At 39.3% G+C, this 15,796-nt stretch overlaps 1 protein-coding gene across 1 annotated transcript; it reads right to left on the bottom strand.

Annotated features, from left to right (window-relative positions):
* Window positions 1-505: 505 nt before the first annotated feature.
* On the bottom strand, window positions 506-15,488 carry LOC142368731 (uncharacterized). Its single transcript, XM_075450917.1, has 5 exons — window positions 15,083-15,488; window positions 14,658-14,785; window positions 2,486-3,286; window positions 2,161-2,401; window positions 506-513 (listed from the first exon to the last, which is right to left on the bottom strand). Exons 1-5 carry the CDS (start codon window positions 15,486-15,488, stop codon window positions 506-508), a joined length of 1,584 nt encoding a protein of 527 aa, XP_075307032.1.
* Between the last annotated feature and the right edge of the window lie 308 nt (window positions 15,489-15,796).

Genomic DNA, 15,796 nt, shown 5'->3' with positions numbered 1-15,796 from the left:
TCATTTTCTTGATCTTGATTTTCTTGAATTGAGTGGCTGAGGTAATCGAGTGATAATGAACGAAGCTGGTAGCTACAAAGTAATACTTGGCACACTGCGAACCAATATCAAACATAACTACAGTAGATAGCACAATTAGCCGGCTAGTGAAGCTGTGCCCAAACGCAGAACCTCCGCTCTCATATCAGTCTCAACTGCGGCCAAGAGAAATCCCTCAAAAACATGACAATATCTAGAAATAAATGAATACAAACATATATATTTTAATACAACAATCTGTTCATTAAGCTGTTGTGAACTAGTGAAGTGTGTAGTTACAGTTCAGCAACATCATTTTCCCGTAGTGAGACGTGTATTTTCATGCCGGCCGCTATGGGAGAATAAAGAACAGCCGGCAACGGCCGCTATGGGGTCTAGAGGGTTAAACGGTTCAATTCAAAGTACCTTTAGCCTGCTAAGCTGCCTTTTCCTTCAGTGCAGCCATGACGTTTGGACTAAAATCCGTTCACACATCTGATTCAAACACAAGAGACATTTGAAAGAGTTTCACAGCTTGAAGTTGAGCCTCATGCCCATTTAGTGTTGGAACAGCCTTAACTTTCAGCTTCAGTCATGAGCATCATACAGCTGTCTGGGAAGTACAGGGAACAACTCCAAACCTTTTCAGACTGCGTTAAACATTTCTGGGTCTTTGGGGAAGATGATATGGGTTAACTTTTCCTCGTAACCAAACACACATTTTCTTCAAAAATATCTGTGTAGCAAGAACATGAAAAGCATGAGAAAAGTTAACATCTGACCTTTAATGAAATGCAGAACAATGAATACAGACGAGTGTAAAGCTCGACTTCACATCAAACTGAAATGATATAGCTTCTTCAGATGTTTACATAAATACCGTATTTTCCGCACTATAGAGCGCACTGGATTTTAAAGCGCACTGTCAATGAATGGTCTATTTTCGATCTTTTTTCATATATAAAGTGCACCGGGCTATAAGGCGCATTAAGCGAAACAAAACAGTGTCGTTGCTGTAACCTGGCAGTTCAGTGATGATTCGAAAACGAAACTTAGAAAATCGGCGCATGCGCAAAACCACGAAGTAGCAATTCTCGACAAGTAGCACAAATCGACTGAACACCGGCCTTCGTGAAAGCTCGGACCACAGTTGAGACTGATACCTTAGCCCAGGCATCCACGATCCATTGGCAGATAGTAGCGAAAGTCGCCCGGCGCTGTCTCCCTCCCTTGGTGAATGTGTGTTCGCCTTCTGTCATCCACTGCTTCCATGCAGCTCGCAGTTTAACTTTGAACGCCCTGTTGACACTGATATTCATGTCCCGTGCTAACGCTGTTGCCTTCAGTTGAATAGAGACTGTAGAGACGCTTCTACCCGCTGCTCTCTGTTTAATAACCCACTGTTCAATTTTGTTATTATTATGGTGAATCACAATATATATTACTCCGCTACGCTCATGACTACTGTAGCCGTAATGCTGCAGTGCGGCTTTGTAGTTTACCAAAGTCTTACTAAAACATTTTGACAGAGCGCCGTGTACCACACAAAATCGCTTCGGGGTCCGTAAGCTAACAAGAATAAATCCATATATAAAGCGCTCCGGGTTATAAGGCGCACTTTTGTTTTTTGAGAAAATTATAGGCTTTTAAGTGCGCCTTATAGTGCAGAAAATACGGTACCCACAGCTGGTGCAAAGCTACTTTGTTGATCTTAACTTTAAACAAAACAAATGTTCAGTATAACAGAATAAACATGTTTCTACTTTCAAACAGACTGCATTTTGTTCTGTCCATCAATTCACAATTGATGCCATGTTTGTCTTGAACATCAGGAGATCCGTCCCCAGTTAAAGCAATCCCAACAAATTATAAAGCACTTTCAATGGTTCTTCAAACACGTGCTCCCCACAGAACATTCAGAACTAAAGTCCTGACAAGAGAAGGTGGTAATCCACAAAGAAGATTTTTAATCTGAACAAAGGCAAGGTTTCTGATTGGTAGTTCCTGCTGCTGCTCCCAGGTGAATGTTTGCTTATCTGCCGTAAAAATTGTTGTTGATTTATGCCAATCATTTCTCTGCAGTGTGACTACGTTGGTGTCTCTTTAGACTATCTAATCGAGTGAAAGCTGCCCCACACTGACCACAGCTGTATGGCTTCTCTCCTGAGTGACTACGTTGGTGTGTCTTTAGATTAGATAAATGAGTGAAAGCTGCCCCACACTGACCACAGATGAAAGGTTTCTCTCCAGTGTGAATACGTTGGTGTTTCTTTAGATCAGATAGCTGAGTGAAAGCTGCCCCACACTGTTCACAGCTGTATGGCTTCTCTCCTGAGTGAATACGTTGGTGTCTCTTTAGACTAGATAATTCAGTGAAAGCTGCCTTACACTGACCACAGATATAAGGCTTCTCTCCTGAGTGAATAAGTTGGTGTGTCTTTAGATGAGATAAATGAGTGAAAGCTGCCCCACACTGACCACAGATGAAAGGTTTCTCTCCTGTGTGAATACGTTGGTGTGTCTTTAGATTAGATGATTGAGTGAAAGCTGCCCCACACTGACCACAGCTGAAAGGCTTCTCTCCTGTGTGAATACGTTGGTGTGTCTTTAGATGAGATAAATGAGTGAAAGCTGCCCCACACTGACCACAGCTGAAAGGCTTCTCTCCTGTGTGAATACGTTGGTGTGTCTTTAGATGACATAATTGAGTGAAAGCTGCCCCACACTGACCACAGATGAAAGGTTTCTCTCCTGTGTGAATACGTTGGTGTGTCTTTAGACTAGATAATGCAGTGAAAGCTGCCCCACACTGTTCACAGCTGTATGGCTTCTCTCCTGAGTGAATACGTTGGTGTCTCTTTAGACTACCTAATTCAGTGAAATCTGCCCCACACTGACAACAGATATAAGGCTTCTCTCCTGAGTGAATACGTTGGTGTCTCTTAAGACTAGATAATTGAGTGAAAGCTGCCCCACACTGACCACAGATGAAAGGTTTCTCTCCTGTGTGACTACGTTGGTGTTTCTGTAGATTAGATAATTGAGTGAAAGCTGCCCCACACTGGTCACAGCTGTATGGCTTCTCTCCTGTGTGAATACGTTGGTGCGTCTTTAGACTAGCTAATGCAGTGAAAGCTGCCCCACACTGGTCACAGCTGTATGGCTTCTCTCCTGTGTGAATACGTTGGTGCGTCTTTAGACTAGCTAATGCAGTGAAAGCTGCCCCACACTGGTCACAGCTGTATGGCTTCTCTCCAGTATGAAGCCTCTGATGATACCCCAGATTTGATCGTTTGATAACTTTCCCACAGTCCTTACAGCAGTGCCATCTGGATCCCTCTTGGGCTCTATGTTTCTGCAATGACAGAGAGGAAGAAGACTTAGATCCTTTTGAAATTCACACAAAAGATTTCTTTAAGCTAACCTACGCTAACCAACATATTCTAACTGAACCTGGATAGACCGAGCCACACAGGTCTCAATTTCTCAGCTCAAACGTGAACGCTCAGGGTGTGTTTATAAGTGCCCTCAGCTATCAGCACTGTGCTCTGATGTGTTCTGCACACGTTCAGCTTTTTAAGCAGTAAACTCTTGCTTTTAGCTCTTTTACTAATTCTTTTTGTCATGATGAAACTCTGAAAAGGAACTTGAGCTACAATATTTCTAAATGATGGAAGGAACCAGAGTCTTGTCCAAGTTGTTCACTTAAACACCATGTAGAGGTTGGGCTGAAAAAGGTTGATGACTGCTGGTTTAAAGGAATAAAAGTAACAGTGGTGGTAATACATGACATTCTTTACACTAACCCTCTGTTCCAGCTTACAACTCAGAGGTCTGCAGCCATTCAGCCATCAGGGAAACACAGTCCGTTTTAACTCAACCTTTGTTTCTCTTTGTTAAAACAACTCACAAACCTGTCATCTAACCATTAAAGACCCAGAATATTACCACCACCAGGTTCAATTCATGTAACCCAGAGACTTTAAACACAAATAATGAAGATTAGCTCCTGAACCTCTCAAATCTGCAGACTGAGAGCCAGAAAACGTCCCACCACAACAATCTGCCCACTGATTTTCTTCCAGCAGATCATTCAGCCTGCAGCACATGTTGAGTCTAAGCACATCTGGATCTGCAGCTCCGAGAGAGGAGATGAAACCAGGAAGCACTTTGTGTTTTTCCTGGTTAAAAACAACAAACTGAGCAAATGTAACATTTATTAACCCCTTAACGTTTTTATGTCCCGCCGGCGGGACGTTGCACACTTCAGCGCAAATCCGAAGTTTTCCTCCTGCCTTTATATGTACCTACATATGTTATATACCGTTGGAAAGCTAAGGGTCTTGTGATTCTAATGATGTATCCAGGATACAATCAGAAGTGTGGACACAGTAAACACTTATGTAAAACCAGTCGCAAAAACATACAAGTATCAAAGTCACCTATAAAGCCTCACAGTATTCTAAGAAAAGATACAATATTATTCCAATAAAAACAGCCCTGTCACGTTGGCAAGGGTCCAATTAATGTACTCCAGTAAAATAGTTAGTCTACAACAAGTATTTCACCCACAAGTATTTCATACACAAAGTCTGCGGCGGCTAACTTTCAGAATTTCTGTCAGAAGCATATTTTTCCGCACATTTTTTATCATAACTTGAGTTAGCATGCATGTATTAGCCCCAACGTCATACCGAAACAGCTCTGGTCTTTTAGCTTTTGAATGACATCTTACTTGTTCCAATAGATGACTGTTTACCCTGTCTGCTGGGGCACAATAGTCAATTACTCACTGATGCATCAAAAGTATCTGCACCTATTGTTTCGTGTGCGGCTCGAACCAGTTTACTTTGGAGTAGCGCATTGAAAAAGAAATGACATTCTGAAAAAAACGGCATGACGCGCAATGGGTGGGATTTCTCCAATAAACAGCCACAGGTGTGCGCAAACATTTCCTGTGCAAGTCGTCGCTGATTTCAGGAGTTGTTATTCGTCTTCTTGTGTCTACAAAATGGCTAAACAGACTTGGAAAACTAAATACACTATGGAGGAAGCCTTGGAGGTTTGTCTACGGCGGGACAGTGATGCTTCTGACGAGTGTGTGTCAGAGGAAGACAGTGATGTGTCGTTCATTGACTCTGAAGAAGAAGAAGCATTTTCTGACGACGGAAACGTTACACTTGACAAGTAAGTATTATTTACATTTTATTGTTATTTTATTTAATATTATTGTACTCATAGATAGACAGTTAGATACTTAATTGTTACCGAAGGAAATTGTGACTCAGTGTTATCACTCAGAAGCATTCTCATCAGTAAAGCAAACATCCAAAAAGAGCCCAAGATCATGATTGAAGGGTTCAGGAATGGCAGCCTTTTTTCACAAGGCTCTCCAAATAGAACAGCTTTGGCACACCTGGTCCTATCCTTGGAAAAAACTGTACAAAATACTAATTTTTTGTTGTATTACAGTCACATTTGAAGTGGGAATGGGTAAGACTTCAGGCTGTAGTCCCGTTGTGTTTTTCAGTCCGCAGCCCTATGCTAAAGTCACTTTTAAGACACATATTTGGGAAGAAAAATTTGGAAGGCATAAAAATCCATCTCTTTCACTGTATTCAAGCTCATAAAACTCTGTGACAATAGCACTTCTGACTGTTGTAGGTGAAACTTCAGAGTGTTTTCTTTCAAAAGAGACCTCAACCAGCCCTCTACTCCAAGTGGTTCATGTACAGCTTTCAATTTACTTTGGGTATGCATTTTTTAGGAGTTGCAGGCAAAAATTGCCCACCTGTTAAGGGGTTAAGTGACTCTAATATTGATATACGGAGTATGTGAAAGTTGGTTGACATATTCATCATCATCTACAGCAGCTACCAGCATTCCAGGATATAATGTATTTAAAAAGGCTAGAGAAGCAGGGCGAGCCGGGGGAGTATTAATCTATGTCAGAGAGAAGTTTCAACATGAACTACCGTATTTTCTGCACCATAAGGCGCACTTAAAAGCCTATAATTTTCTCAAAAAACAAAAGTGCGCCTTATAACCCGGAGCGCTTTATATATGGATTTATTCTTGTTAGCTTACGGACCCCGAAGCGATTTTGTGTGGTACACGGCGCTCTGTCAAAATGTTTTAGTAAGACTTTGGTAAACTACAAAGCCGCACTGCAGCATTACGGCTACAGTAGTCATGAGCGTAGCGGAGTAAAATATATTGTGATTCACCATAATAATAACAAAATTGAACAGTGGGTTATTGAACAGAGAGCAGCGGGTAGAAGCGTCTCTACAGTCTCTATTCAACTGAAGGCAACAGCGTTAGCAAGGGACATGAATATAAGTGTAAACAGGGCGTTCAAAGTTAAACTGCGAGCTGCGTGGGAGCAGAGGATGACAGAAGGCGAACACACATTCACCAAGGGAGGGAGACAGCGCCGGGCGACTTTCGCTATATCTGCCAATGGATCGTGGATGCCTGGGCTAAGGTATCAGTCTCAACTGTGGTCCGAGCTTTCACGAAGGCCGGTGTTCAGTCGATTTGTGCTACTTGTCGAGAATTGCTACTTTGTGGTTTTGCGCATGCGCCGAGCCGATTTTCTAAGTTTCGTTTTCGAATCATCACTGAACTGCCAGGTAACAGCAACGACAATGTTTTGTTTCGCTTTATGCGCCTTATAGCCCGGTGCGCTTTATATATGAAAAAAGATCGAAAATAGACCATTCATTGACAGTGCGCTTTATAATCCAGTGCGCTCTATAGTGCAGAAAATACGGTAATAAGGTGGCCTAAAGACGTTAACGCTGAGTGTATTGGTCTAAATGCATCACTCTGCTCTGCAATGTCTTTTACTGTGATTTGTGTGGATCCACCTCAGCAAAGGATGTGTTTTATGATCATCTTCAGACAATCTTAAATCACTGCAACTCGAAAAAGGAAATCATCTCACTCGCTGATTTTAATATTAACTGGGACATCAAGTCAGGAAAAAAATTAAACAGCTGATGGATGAGTACAGTTTGAGACAAATTATAAAAGGAGCAACAAGAATAACTAATACGTCAAATACAACAATTGATCTAATATTTACTAATAATCCTGAAAGAATCTCTAAGACTTTTAATCTATTATCAGGCCTGTCAGATCACAATTTTATCTTGTGCTCATGGAAAATTAAGAGGAAGCATTTAATGGCATCCACCAGAGGTCACCAGTTCTACTTCATACCCAAAAGCCAGCAACTATTCCTGAATGAGGAAATCCAAAATCTAGAAGGTCTAATATTCTGGAAAATAACAACATTGAGGCTAGCTCAGATAACTTTATTAAAAAAGTCAATGATATTATAACGAATCACAAAAAAAAAAGGTAAATCCAAGCAACATAGAAATAATCTGCCCTGATTGAACAATGAAATTATAAAATAAATGAAAAATAGAGATAAAGTCTTAAGGATGACCCGTAAGGTGAAAGCAGATTCTATATTGAGGCCATAAATGGGGCAAATGGTAATTAAAAGCTAATATGGAACAATCTAAATGAGTTATCTCCCCAGCTTAGTGATCTACAGCCCCAGGTAAATGATGAGCTAACTGACAATCTGGAGATTACTGTGAGTTATCAACAGATTTTTCATTGGCTCAGTTGAGGAACTTGGACTAAAGCTACTTTGATAGCTATCAGCTGTTTTTGGACGTCTGTCTCATCTTTAAGGTTTCCAAAGGATTAGCCCCTCCACTATTACAGGATTTCATAAAGACAGAATCCTCTAGAGTAAACCCCAGAGCACTAGAGGAGACTGATGTGCAATGATGCAGGAGTAAGTTTGGCCAAATGGTGGAGTCCATCAGAGGAACAGTGCTGGAACACACTACCAACTCGTGTTAGAAAAACTGGGACAATTCCACCACCTTTAAAAAGAGCCTTAAACAGTGGTTGAAAACAGAGCTGCTCTCATGGGTCACCTCTCCGTCTTTTCCCTTTTGGGTACGGACTCTTAACTTTGATGTGAATCTTTCTAAATATTTTCTGTTTGTTTGTTCTTTAGTTTTTTGTCATGGTGTATTGTCTGTATGTTTTTATGATACCTGCCTGAGGACAACGGATGAAATTTAGCAGCTGTGCTAACTCCGGCATATTTACATGGATGCTTTGTTGATATGTTGATTAATGTGCAGAGTCCTAACCAAATAAATAAGAAATAAAATAAAAACCTCCTCCACACTGACCTGTGGCCCGGTGGACCCAGAGGATGAGCCGGCTCTGTTACTGGTGGAGGGGTTCAGCTCCTGGTTCAGCTCCTGGTTCTGCTCCTGGTTCTGCTCCTGGTTCTGCTCCTGGTTCTGCTCCTGCTTCAGCTCCAGGTTCAGCTGCTCCATTCTGGTCTGCACAGTTTTTAACCATCCAGTCACATTCAATTAAACTCATTACTTCAGATTCTCTCCGTTTCTAAACCTGTTCTCATTTCCAGAACCTTTTTATCATGTGCTCAGTCCTTGTTGATTCGTGGATAACAGAAAATATTGGATATGTAAAGGAAAGTGAATAATGAAGCTTTCATGAGACACTTCTGAAGAGGACAGTCAGACTGTCTTTTAATGGGCTTCTGAGTGTAAATCTGAGAAATCACACACTGATACTGAGGAGAACTGGATTTCTACTGCTCCTGTGATACTTTCCTGGATCACCCACAAGTCTTTATAATAATGCTATGACTCCTCTTCACACAACTTGAACTCTTCATGTCATTAAAGTATTTATATTGAGCATAATTAAGTCCCATTTTAAGATCTAATCATGAAATATGGCATATTGTGAACGTTAAACACATCAAATCACATGTTTTGGCTGCACACTTCTATCAAGCGTTAGCGTTAGCATTAGCATGCCGGGCTAACTGTGAATAGCAGCCAGGTTATTTGAACTTTTTACTCTCTGCTGCATGTTCTGACTGTCCGTGTCCAGCAGCAGGAATCAAACCAATGACACAGAGCACTTTGAAGACATTTCTGCTACCGTCTCACCGTTAAATTCATTATTTTCTGGACTCACCTGAATGCAGCTTTCTGTTGCAATGTTATCACGTGTTCAGAGTCGGGACAATGTTCCGGGACGTGCAGCAAATGGCGCTGATCACGTGATTGATGACGTCCAAAGCGCAGAACGCATTGTTTGGTCGAATCGGCTCGGGTTCCGTCGCTTGCTGATTACGTCACACTGCATGGCTGTCGGCTTGAATGGGAGTACATTGTTTTTTTTTTGTTTGTTTTGTTTTTTTTGTTTTTTTTTAAATATAACTTTATTTTGCTTTACAAGATACAAAAATAGTGCAAAAACAAGACAAGTATCATTAATAATAAATGAAGAACAAATAAGCATACCGAAATAAATACATACACAAGTAGTTTAAATAATAAATGAAGAGAGAGAGAGAAAGAGAAATATAAAGAGAATATACCAGGGGACATGAACAATGAGAATTACACTGAGTTAAAAATTTCAATTTGGGAGACAAGATTTATAGTTTTGATTGCTTTCTTATTATTAGAAGAGGAAATTGACTTAAAGTATATCTGGAGTTCTATCATGAAAGCAAAAAAATTGGGTTTCACTTTGGCAAATTTACATTTGTGGATGTAATATTTAGCAAGAATTAAAATGAGATTAATTAAAAAATATTCTTTTTCAGCAGGGGCATCACTCTTTATAAAACCAAATATTATATTTTGCAGAAGGAGCTTAAAATCACAGTATATATGATCTAAAATAAATCTACAAATATCTTGCCACAGCTTACGGGTATATTCACATTTCCAAAATAGATGAATAATGGTCTCAGTGTGAGTGTCACAAAAGGCACACTTCAGATCAAGATCAACAAATTTGAATTTGATAAAGAATGATTTAACCGGGTAACATCTATGGATAATTTCAGCTTAACTTCTTTAACCTTATTAAGCACAAAGAATTTTTGAGGAAGACACCAAATTTTATCCCAGCATAAATCATTTACACAACTATTCCAGTGAAAAATTACAGGAGAAACAGATCTGATATTACTTTGGAAAAGAGCACGAATTTTACAATTTTTCTTTTTGCTAGAAGAAGGGACAAAACATATTTTCCCAACTGGTGAGTTGGTTATCTCAGTGAAGGGAGCATCAAGTATAGAGGCAGATGTGTTGCTTTTAAATAATTGTTTTGGAGTTACGGGTATTCCATAAAATTGAAGGAACTCCTTATAAGAAAATAAGCTACCATTGCTATTGAATAGTTGTTTGACCCAAATTATATCATTGTTGAACCACTCCCTTAAGAATATTGATTTGTTCTTATAAAGTATATCTTTGTTATTCCATATGGAGTAACGGTGTGGTGAAAAATTGTGTTTGTATATCATTGACCATGCAAGTAGTGCTTGTTTATGAAAGTTGGAAAGACAAATAGGAATTTTCCCTATGTTATAGTTACATGCTAAGAGGAATTTTAGGCCGCCAATTTTAGAAAAAATATGATTGGAGATACAGTTCCACATTGAATTTGGGTTTTTTAGAAATTGATTGATCCAATTGATTTTAAAGGTGTTGTTCAAAGAAGCAAAGTCCAAAAAATTAAGTCCCCCATTCTCATATGTGTTTATGACAACAGATTTTTTTATGCAATGCATTTTGTTCTTCCATAAAAAGTTGAACAACAACTGATCTATCCCTTTAATGGTTTTATTTTCAATATGTAATGAGAGGGCCGCATAAGTAAGTCTAGATATTCCTTCTGCTTTTGTTATTAGAGTTCTGCCTCTTAAAGCTGCAGTCTGCAACTCTTTTTCAAGCATAATGCCTGGAACTGTCCGGGGATTCTGAAAGTAGTACATTAAATACCCCAATACAAAAAAAAAAGAGTTCTCTAGGTCCCCTATATGTCCCGCTAGGTCCCTCCAAAGCCAGCAGGTTTGTTTACAAAATTGCAGACCGGACCGGTAAAAGGTAACCAATCAGGTTACGAGCTGGGCTCTGCTGCCTGTCAATCACCGATTGTGCACGCGCGATACAAGATAGGCTCATCCCCATGCTTATTTATCTGGACTATTGAACTTCATTACGGGCTAGTCTACTTACTGTGTCTTCCATGATCGCAAATGACAGGTGAGTTGATGAATGAGGAGTCGTGTAGGCGCATCTGGCGTGCACGTCTACGTGCACGAGTTCTCATGTGTTTTGATGGGGCGGGACAGGAAGTTGAATAACTTTTTTTTTTCGGTTAAAAAATAAGCATTTCTTGCATTTTGCGACTACGGAGGTCACCGTTTTCAACTTCAAGCGTTCTGATAGATCATGTAAACTCTTAAAATGCCAAAAATTAGGACTTTACGTATGACAACAACAAATCCTGCAGACTGCAGCTTTAAAGATAGATCTCTTAATAGCCATAGATTAAATCTTTTTTTAGCCTTTTCTATGATTGGGATGAAATTCAAGTCATTTCTGACTTTCTGATCTTTAGTGATGGAAATTCCTAAATATGTTACCTTATCTTTGACAGGAATGTTCGCTATTGAGCGAGTAGCTGAGTCTTTCACTGCCAATAATTCACATTTATTCACATTTAGGTATAGACCAGAGGCTTTAGAGAACACATTAATTATATTAAGAGCATGAGATACTTGAGAGGAGTCTTTTAAGAACAAGGTTGTATCGTCTGCTAGCTGACTAATAACGATTTCCCTTTCTGCCACTGCAATGCCTTTCAGAGTACTTGAATTAATATGGATGGCCAAGATTTGGGTGACAAGGAGGAAGAGGTAAGGGGAGATCGGACAACCCTGCCGAATTCCACGTTCGACATCAAAGCGTAGGGTTGTGCCAGAACTCAATTTAATAGAACAGTTACTATTTGCATATAGTGTTCGAATAGCTTGTTTAAAAAACTGCCCAAAACCAAACTTTTCTAAAGCACTAAAAATAAATTGGTGTTCTACAGAATCAAAGGCTTTATAGAAATCTAAAAATAGGATATAACTGTCTTCAGATATTAAATCAGAATAATCTAACATATCTAAAACCAATCGTATATTATTAGAAATGTGTCTGTTGTTCATGAATCCAGACTGTGATTCATCTATAACAGAATCCAAAATTAGTTTGAGCCTTTTGGCAAATGCAATTGCTAGCACCTTGTAATCATTATTTAAAAGGCAAATAGGCCGCCAATTGTCGATAAGCAATACATCCTTTTTAGGCTTTGGAATAAGTGTGATTAATCCTTGAGTTAATGTTGGGGGCAGTGATTCATTAGCTATGCTTTCTGTGAAAACCTTCTGTAAGAATGGGGCTAATTGTTCCACAAATGCTCTGTAAAATTCAGAGGTGAATCCATCCACACCTGGAGACTTATTATGTTTGAGGCTATTTATAGAATCAGTTATTTCTCGTAACGTCAGAGGAGCATCACACAAATCTCTGTCTACATCATTAATGTTATTCACAACAACAGAGTCCAAAAAGGCCGAAGCACTTGTATCACAATATTGAGAAGTATATAATTTACTATAGAATTTTGAGCAATACGTAGCAATTAGCTTGGGGTCATCACATAAAGTATTATCAATCTTAAGTTGTTGGATAGAATTAGTTTTGGAATGAGATTTTTCCAACCTGAAGAAGTAGGCAGAATTTCGCTCCCCTTCCTCCATCCATTTTTGTCTCGATCTAATAAAGGCACCCTTTGCTTTGAGTCTATATAGGTTGTCAAGTTTATTCTGATATTCAATGAGTGTTTCTTTTTCATTTGTAGAAAGACAAACCGGGAGCTTTTGAGAGAGGGAGGTTATGGTGGATATGATCTTGTCTTCTTCTGCATTCCTTTGTTTGGCTAGATTAGAGCTTTAATTTCTACAGTATTTGGCAATTTCGAATTTCATAAGTTCCCATTTGTTACAATATTTATCATCAATTTGAGCTTCATTCCAATATTTTTGAATAAGTCTACTAACTTCAGTCTTTACATCTTCATAATTTAAAATTGAGCTATTCAGCTTCCAATAAGAAGAACGGTTATGAGAAGCAGGGAATAGAGGAATAATGATGTCTATAGCTTTGTGATCTGTTAATGGTGTGGCTATAATTTGTGCTGTTGCGTTTTCTTTTAGACCCCTGGACATCAGCCAGTAGTCAATTCTAGATTGGGAGGATCCCGCTTTATTAGACCATGTGTATACTTTGTTAGTCGGAAATTTTTCTCTCCAAATATCTATCAGATCAAATCTTTGCATGAAAAGCTTTAAATAGCAGCTTTCATTGTTGTTTTGTCTTGATGGCCATCTATCTAAAATATTATCAAGAGCAACGTTAAAATCCCCACCTATTAAAAGGAAGGCATTTGGGAACTTGTTTAACCATATTAATATTTTTTGTTCTATGATATCAAAAAGTTTCTCATTTTCTGCTTTAGTGCTATAACCGTAAACATTAGTGACAATCAAAATAACCTTATTAAAGTCAATTACTTGTAATACAAAATTACCATTACTATCAGTAACTGTGTGCAAAATGTTACCTGTGAAGTTGTATCTTAGAGTGCCCACACCTGCTGAACATTCTGAACAGTGTGACAGCCAGATATCGTTTCCCAAATGTGACCTCCAGAACTTAACCTCATTAGCTGTGGAGTGAGTTTCTTGGAGAAAGACAAAATCTGTTTTACATTTTTTAGCATATAGAAATAACGCCTTGCGTTTCCCACTATCCCTTAAACCCCTGGCATTTAATGAAAGAAAAGATAAAGACAGTTTGAGAAATATAAAATAAACAAAACAACAAGAAATAGGTAAGTAGTAGACAGTTAAGTCGCAAGTAACTTACCACAAACTCTTATAGTACCATCGAGAACTGTACCATAAACAAACACAACTGAGTGAAATTTAGCACAGGCAAAGTTGCCTTTGACCTCTTACGCGAACATATAAATGAACAAGCTTATGAAAATTAACCATTATCTCAACTAAGAAGGAATGTAGTGTCCATAAAATGTCCAGAACGTTTATTTTATTTATTTATTTTTTTTAAGGCACTTGTGGTCAAAACCAAAATAAAGAGGCCCATAGCTGCAAGTATTTGGCATATACCCAAACAAAAAACAGGGGGAAAAAGCAGTTTAATTCCTGAGCTTGTATGTTGAGCTGGATAGTAAGTAATTACTTCTCATATACTTCTTAGATGCACTGGACTAAGAACACATTTAGGGTTTGGCTGATGTGCATTCTGAGTAGAGCAGAATTTAAAGGCTCCGTTTTCTTCTAAAACAAAACACCAAGTCCAAAACAATAAAAAATAAAATCAAAACAATGCAGCACTGTGGGTTTTCTGTGTTCATCTGTGGAACGTAGTCATTTCTTACATTAATTCAAAAGGCCAAATGCATAGTTTGATAATATGACACAAGTTAACACGCAAAGAAAAATGTTTTTTTTTTTTTTTTTTTTAAATGCCTTGGTTTTCGCTAAAACGAGGGACTACCTTTCTGTTATCGTGTTGAGTACCTTCACATCAGTTTTATCAGATTCATTTATCAAGCTGGAGGGAAGATTTCTTTGTTTTCAATAAAGCAGCGTCCTCCAACGAAGAAAGCCGTTTTTCCTTCCTTACGGGCAGCTTCCACTGCTGGCCACAGCATCTTCCTATTTTCTCTGTCGATCTGGCAGAGGTCTTCAGCAAATCGCAGCCCATGATCACGCAGATACCAGTTGTTCTTGGCGGCGGCCCAGATAGCACCCCTGTGAACCCGGGACGAAAACTGAATGATGACGCTTCTGGGCCCCTTCGGATTTTTTGTACCAAGGCGATGGACAGTGTCAATCACTTCTGGCAGTCGCTTTTTATCTTCTGGCAGGATGACTTGACAGATTTTAATTACCTCCATCCGTACATGCTGGTTTTCTACTGTCTCCGGAATGCCATTGAGCCGCAGGTTCCAGCGACGAGAATACCGTTCCAGGTCTTTAATCCGATTTTCCAATGCGCCTGCACGCTTTTTTCTTCATGGTAAAGTTGTTCAACTTGAGCCACTTTACCTTTCATTGCATTCATATCCTCACAAATGTGGTGGACTTGCTTCTTCAGGTCCGTAATGACCGTTTTATTTTCTTGTATCAGTGATTCCAGCTTGTCGGACCGAGCGTTAATTAGCTGGGCAAGTGAGGAGACGAATTCAGGCGCACCAACTAGGTTGATTTCCATGGCGTTGTCGGCAGCAATGTTTTGTTTGCCTTTCTTGCTGGGTGGTGGTTTAGAAGGGGTATTTGGCAGTTCGTGAAAGTCATCTTCATCCATCATGCTGATTTTCACTCCTTCTTTGGCCGCGTAATCGTGGTAGTTGTCAATTAGTATATTACGGTTGATGCTAGCTTTTTCTTGGTTGCTAACGTCTTCTGCCCTAATATCGCTTACTTTTCTCTTCTCCAAACTCAGGTTTGGCATGTTTCCACGATTGTTGTTTACAGAAATGTTCATTAACAGGTCACAGTTAGAGGCAGGCTCTCTGTAAAAAGTTGTTCACTGTTAAATTACTTTTTGGTAGCAGAACTCGAATCGGAGAGTGTGCTCACGGCGCCATCTTGGGACCCCCGGCTCTGCTACACTTACTCAGGCAAATACTAATATTGTTTAAATAAAGTTCTTTAAAAAAAAAAAAACTTACTCAGGCAAACTGCTCATTCAGGTGGATTCGAGTTCCCGAAAAAATGGGAACTCCACCCACTTTGTCGGGAAGCAATCAACTTTGAGCA

This window comes from Odontesthes bonariensis, chromosome 19, assembly GCF_027942865.1.
Source record: "Odontesthes bonariensis isolate fOdoBon6 chromosome 19, fOdoBon6.hap1, whole genome shotgun sequence".
Classification (NCBI taxonomy): domain Eukaryota; kingdom Metazoa; phylum Chordata; class Actinopteri; order Atheriniformes; family Atherinopsidae; genus Odontesthes; species Odontesthes bonariensis.
This window is presented reverse-complemented; position numbering and strand designations above follow the sequence as displayed.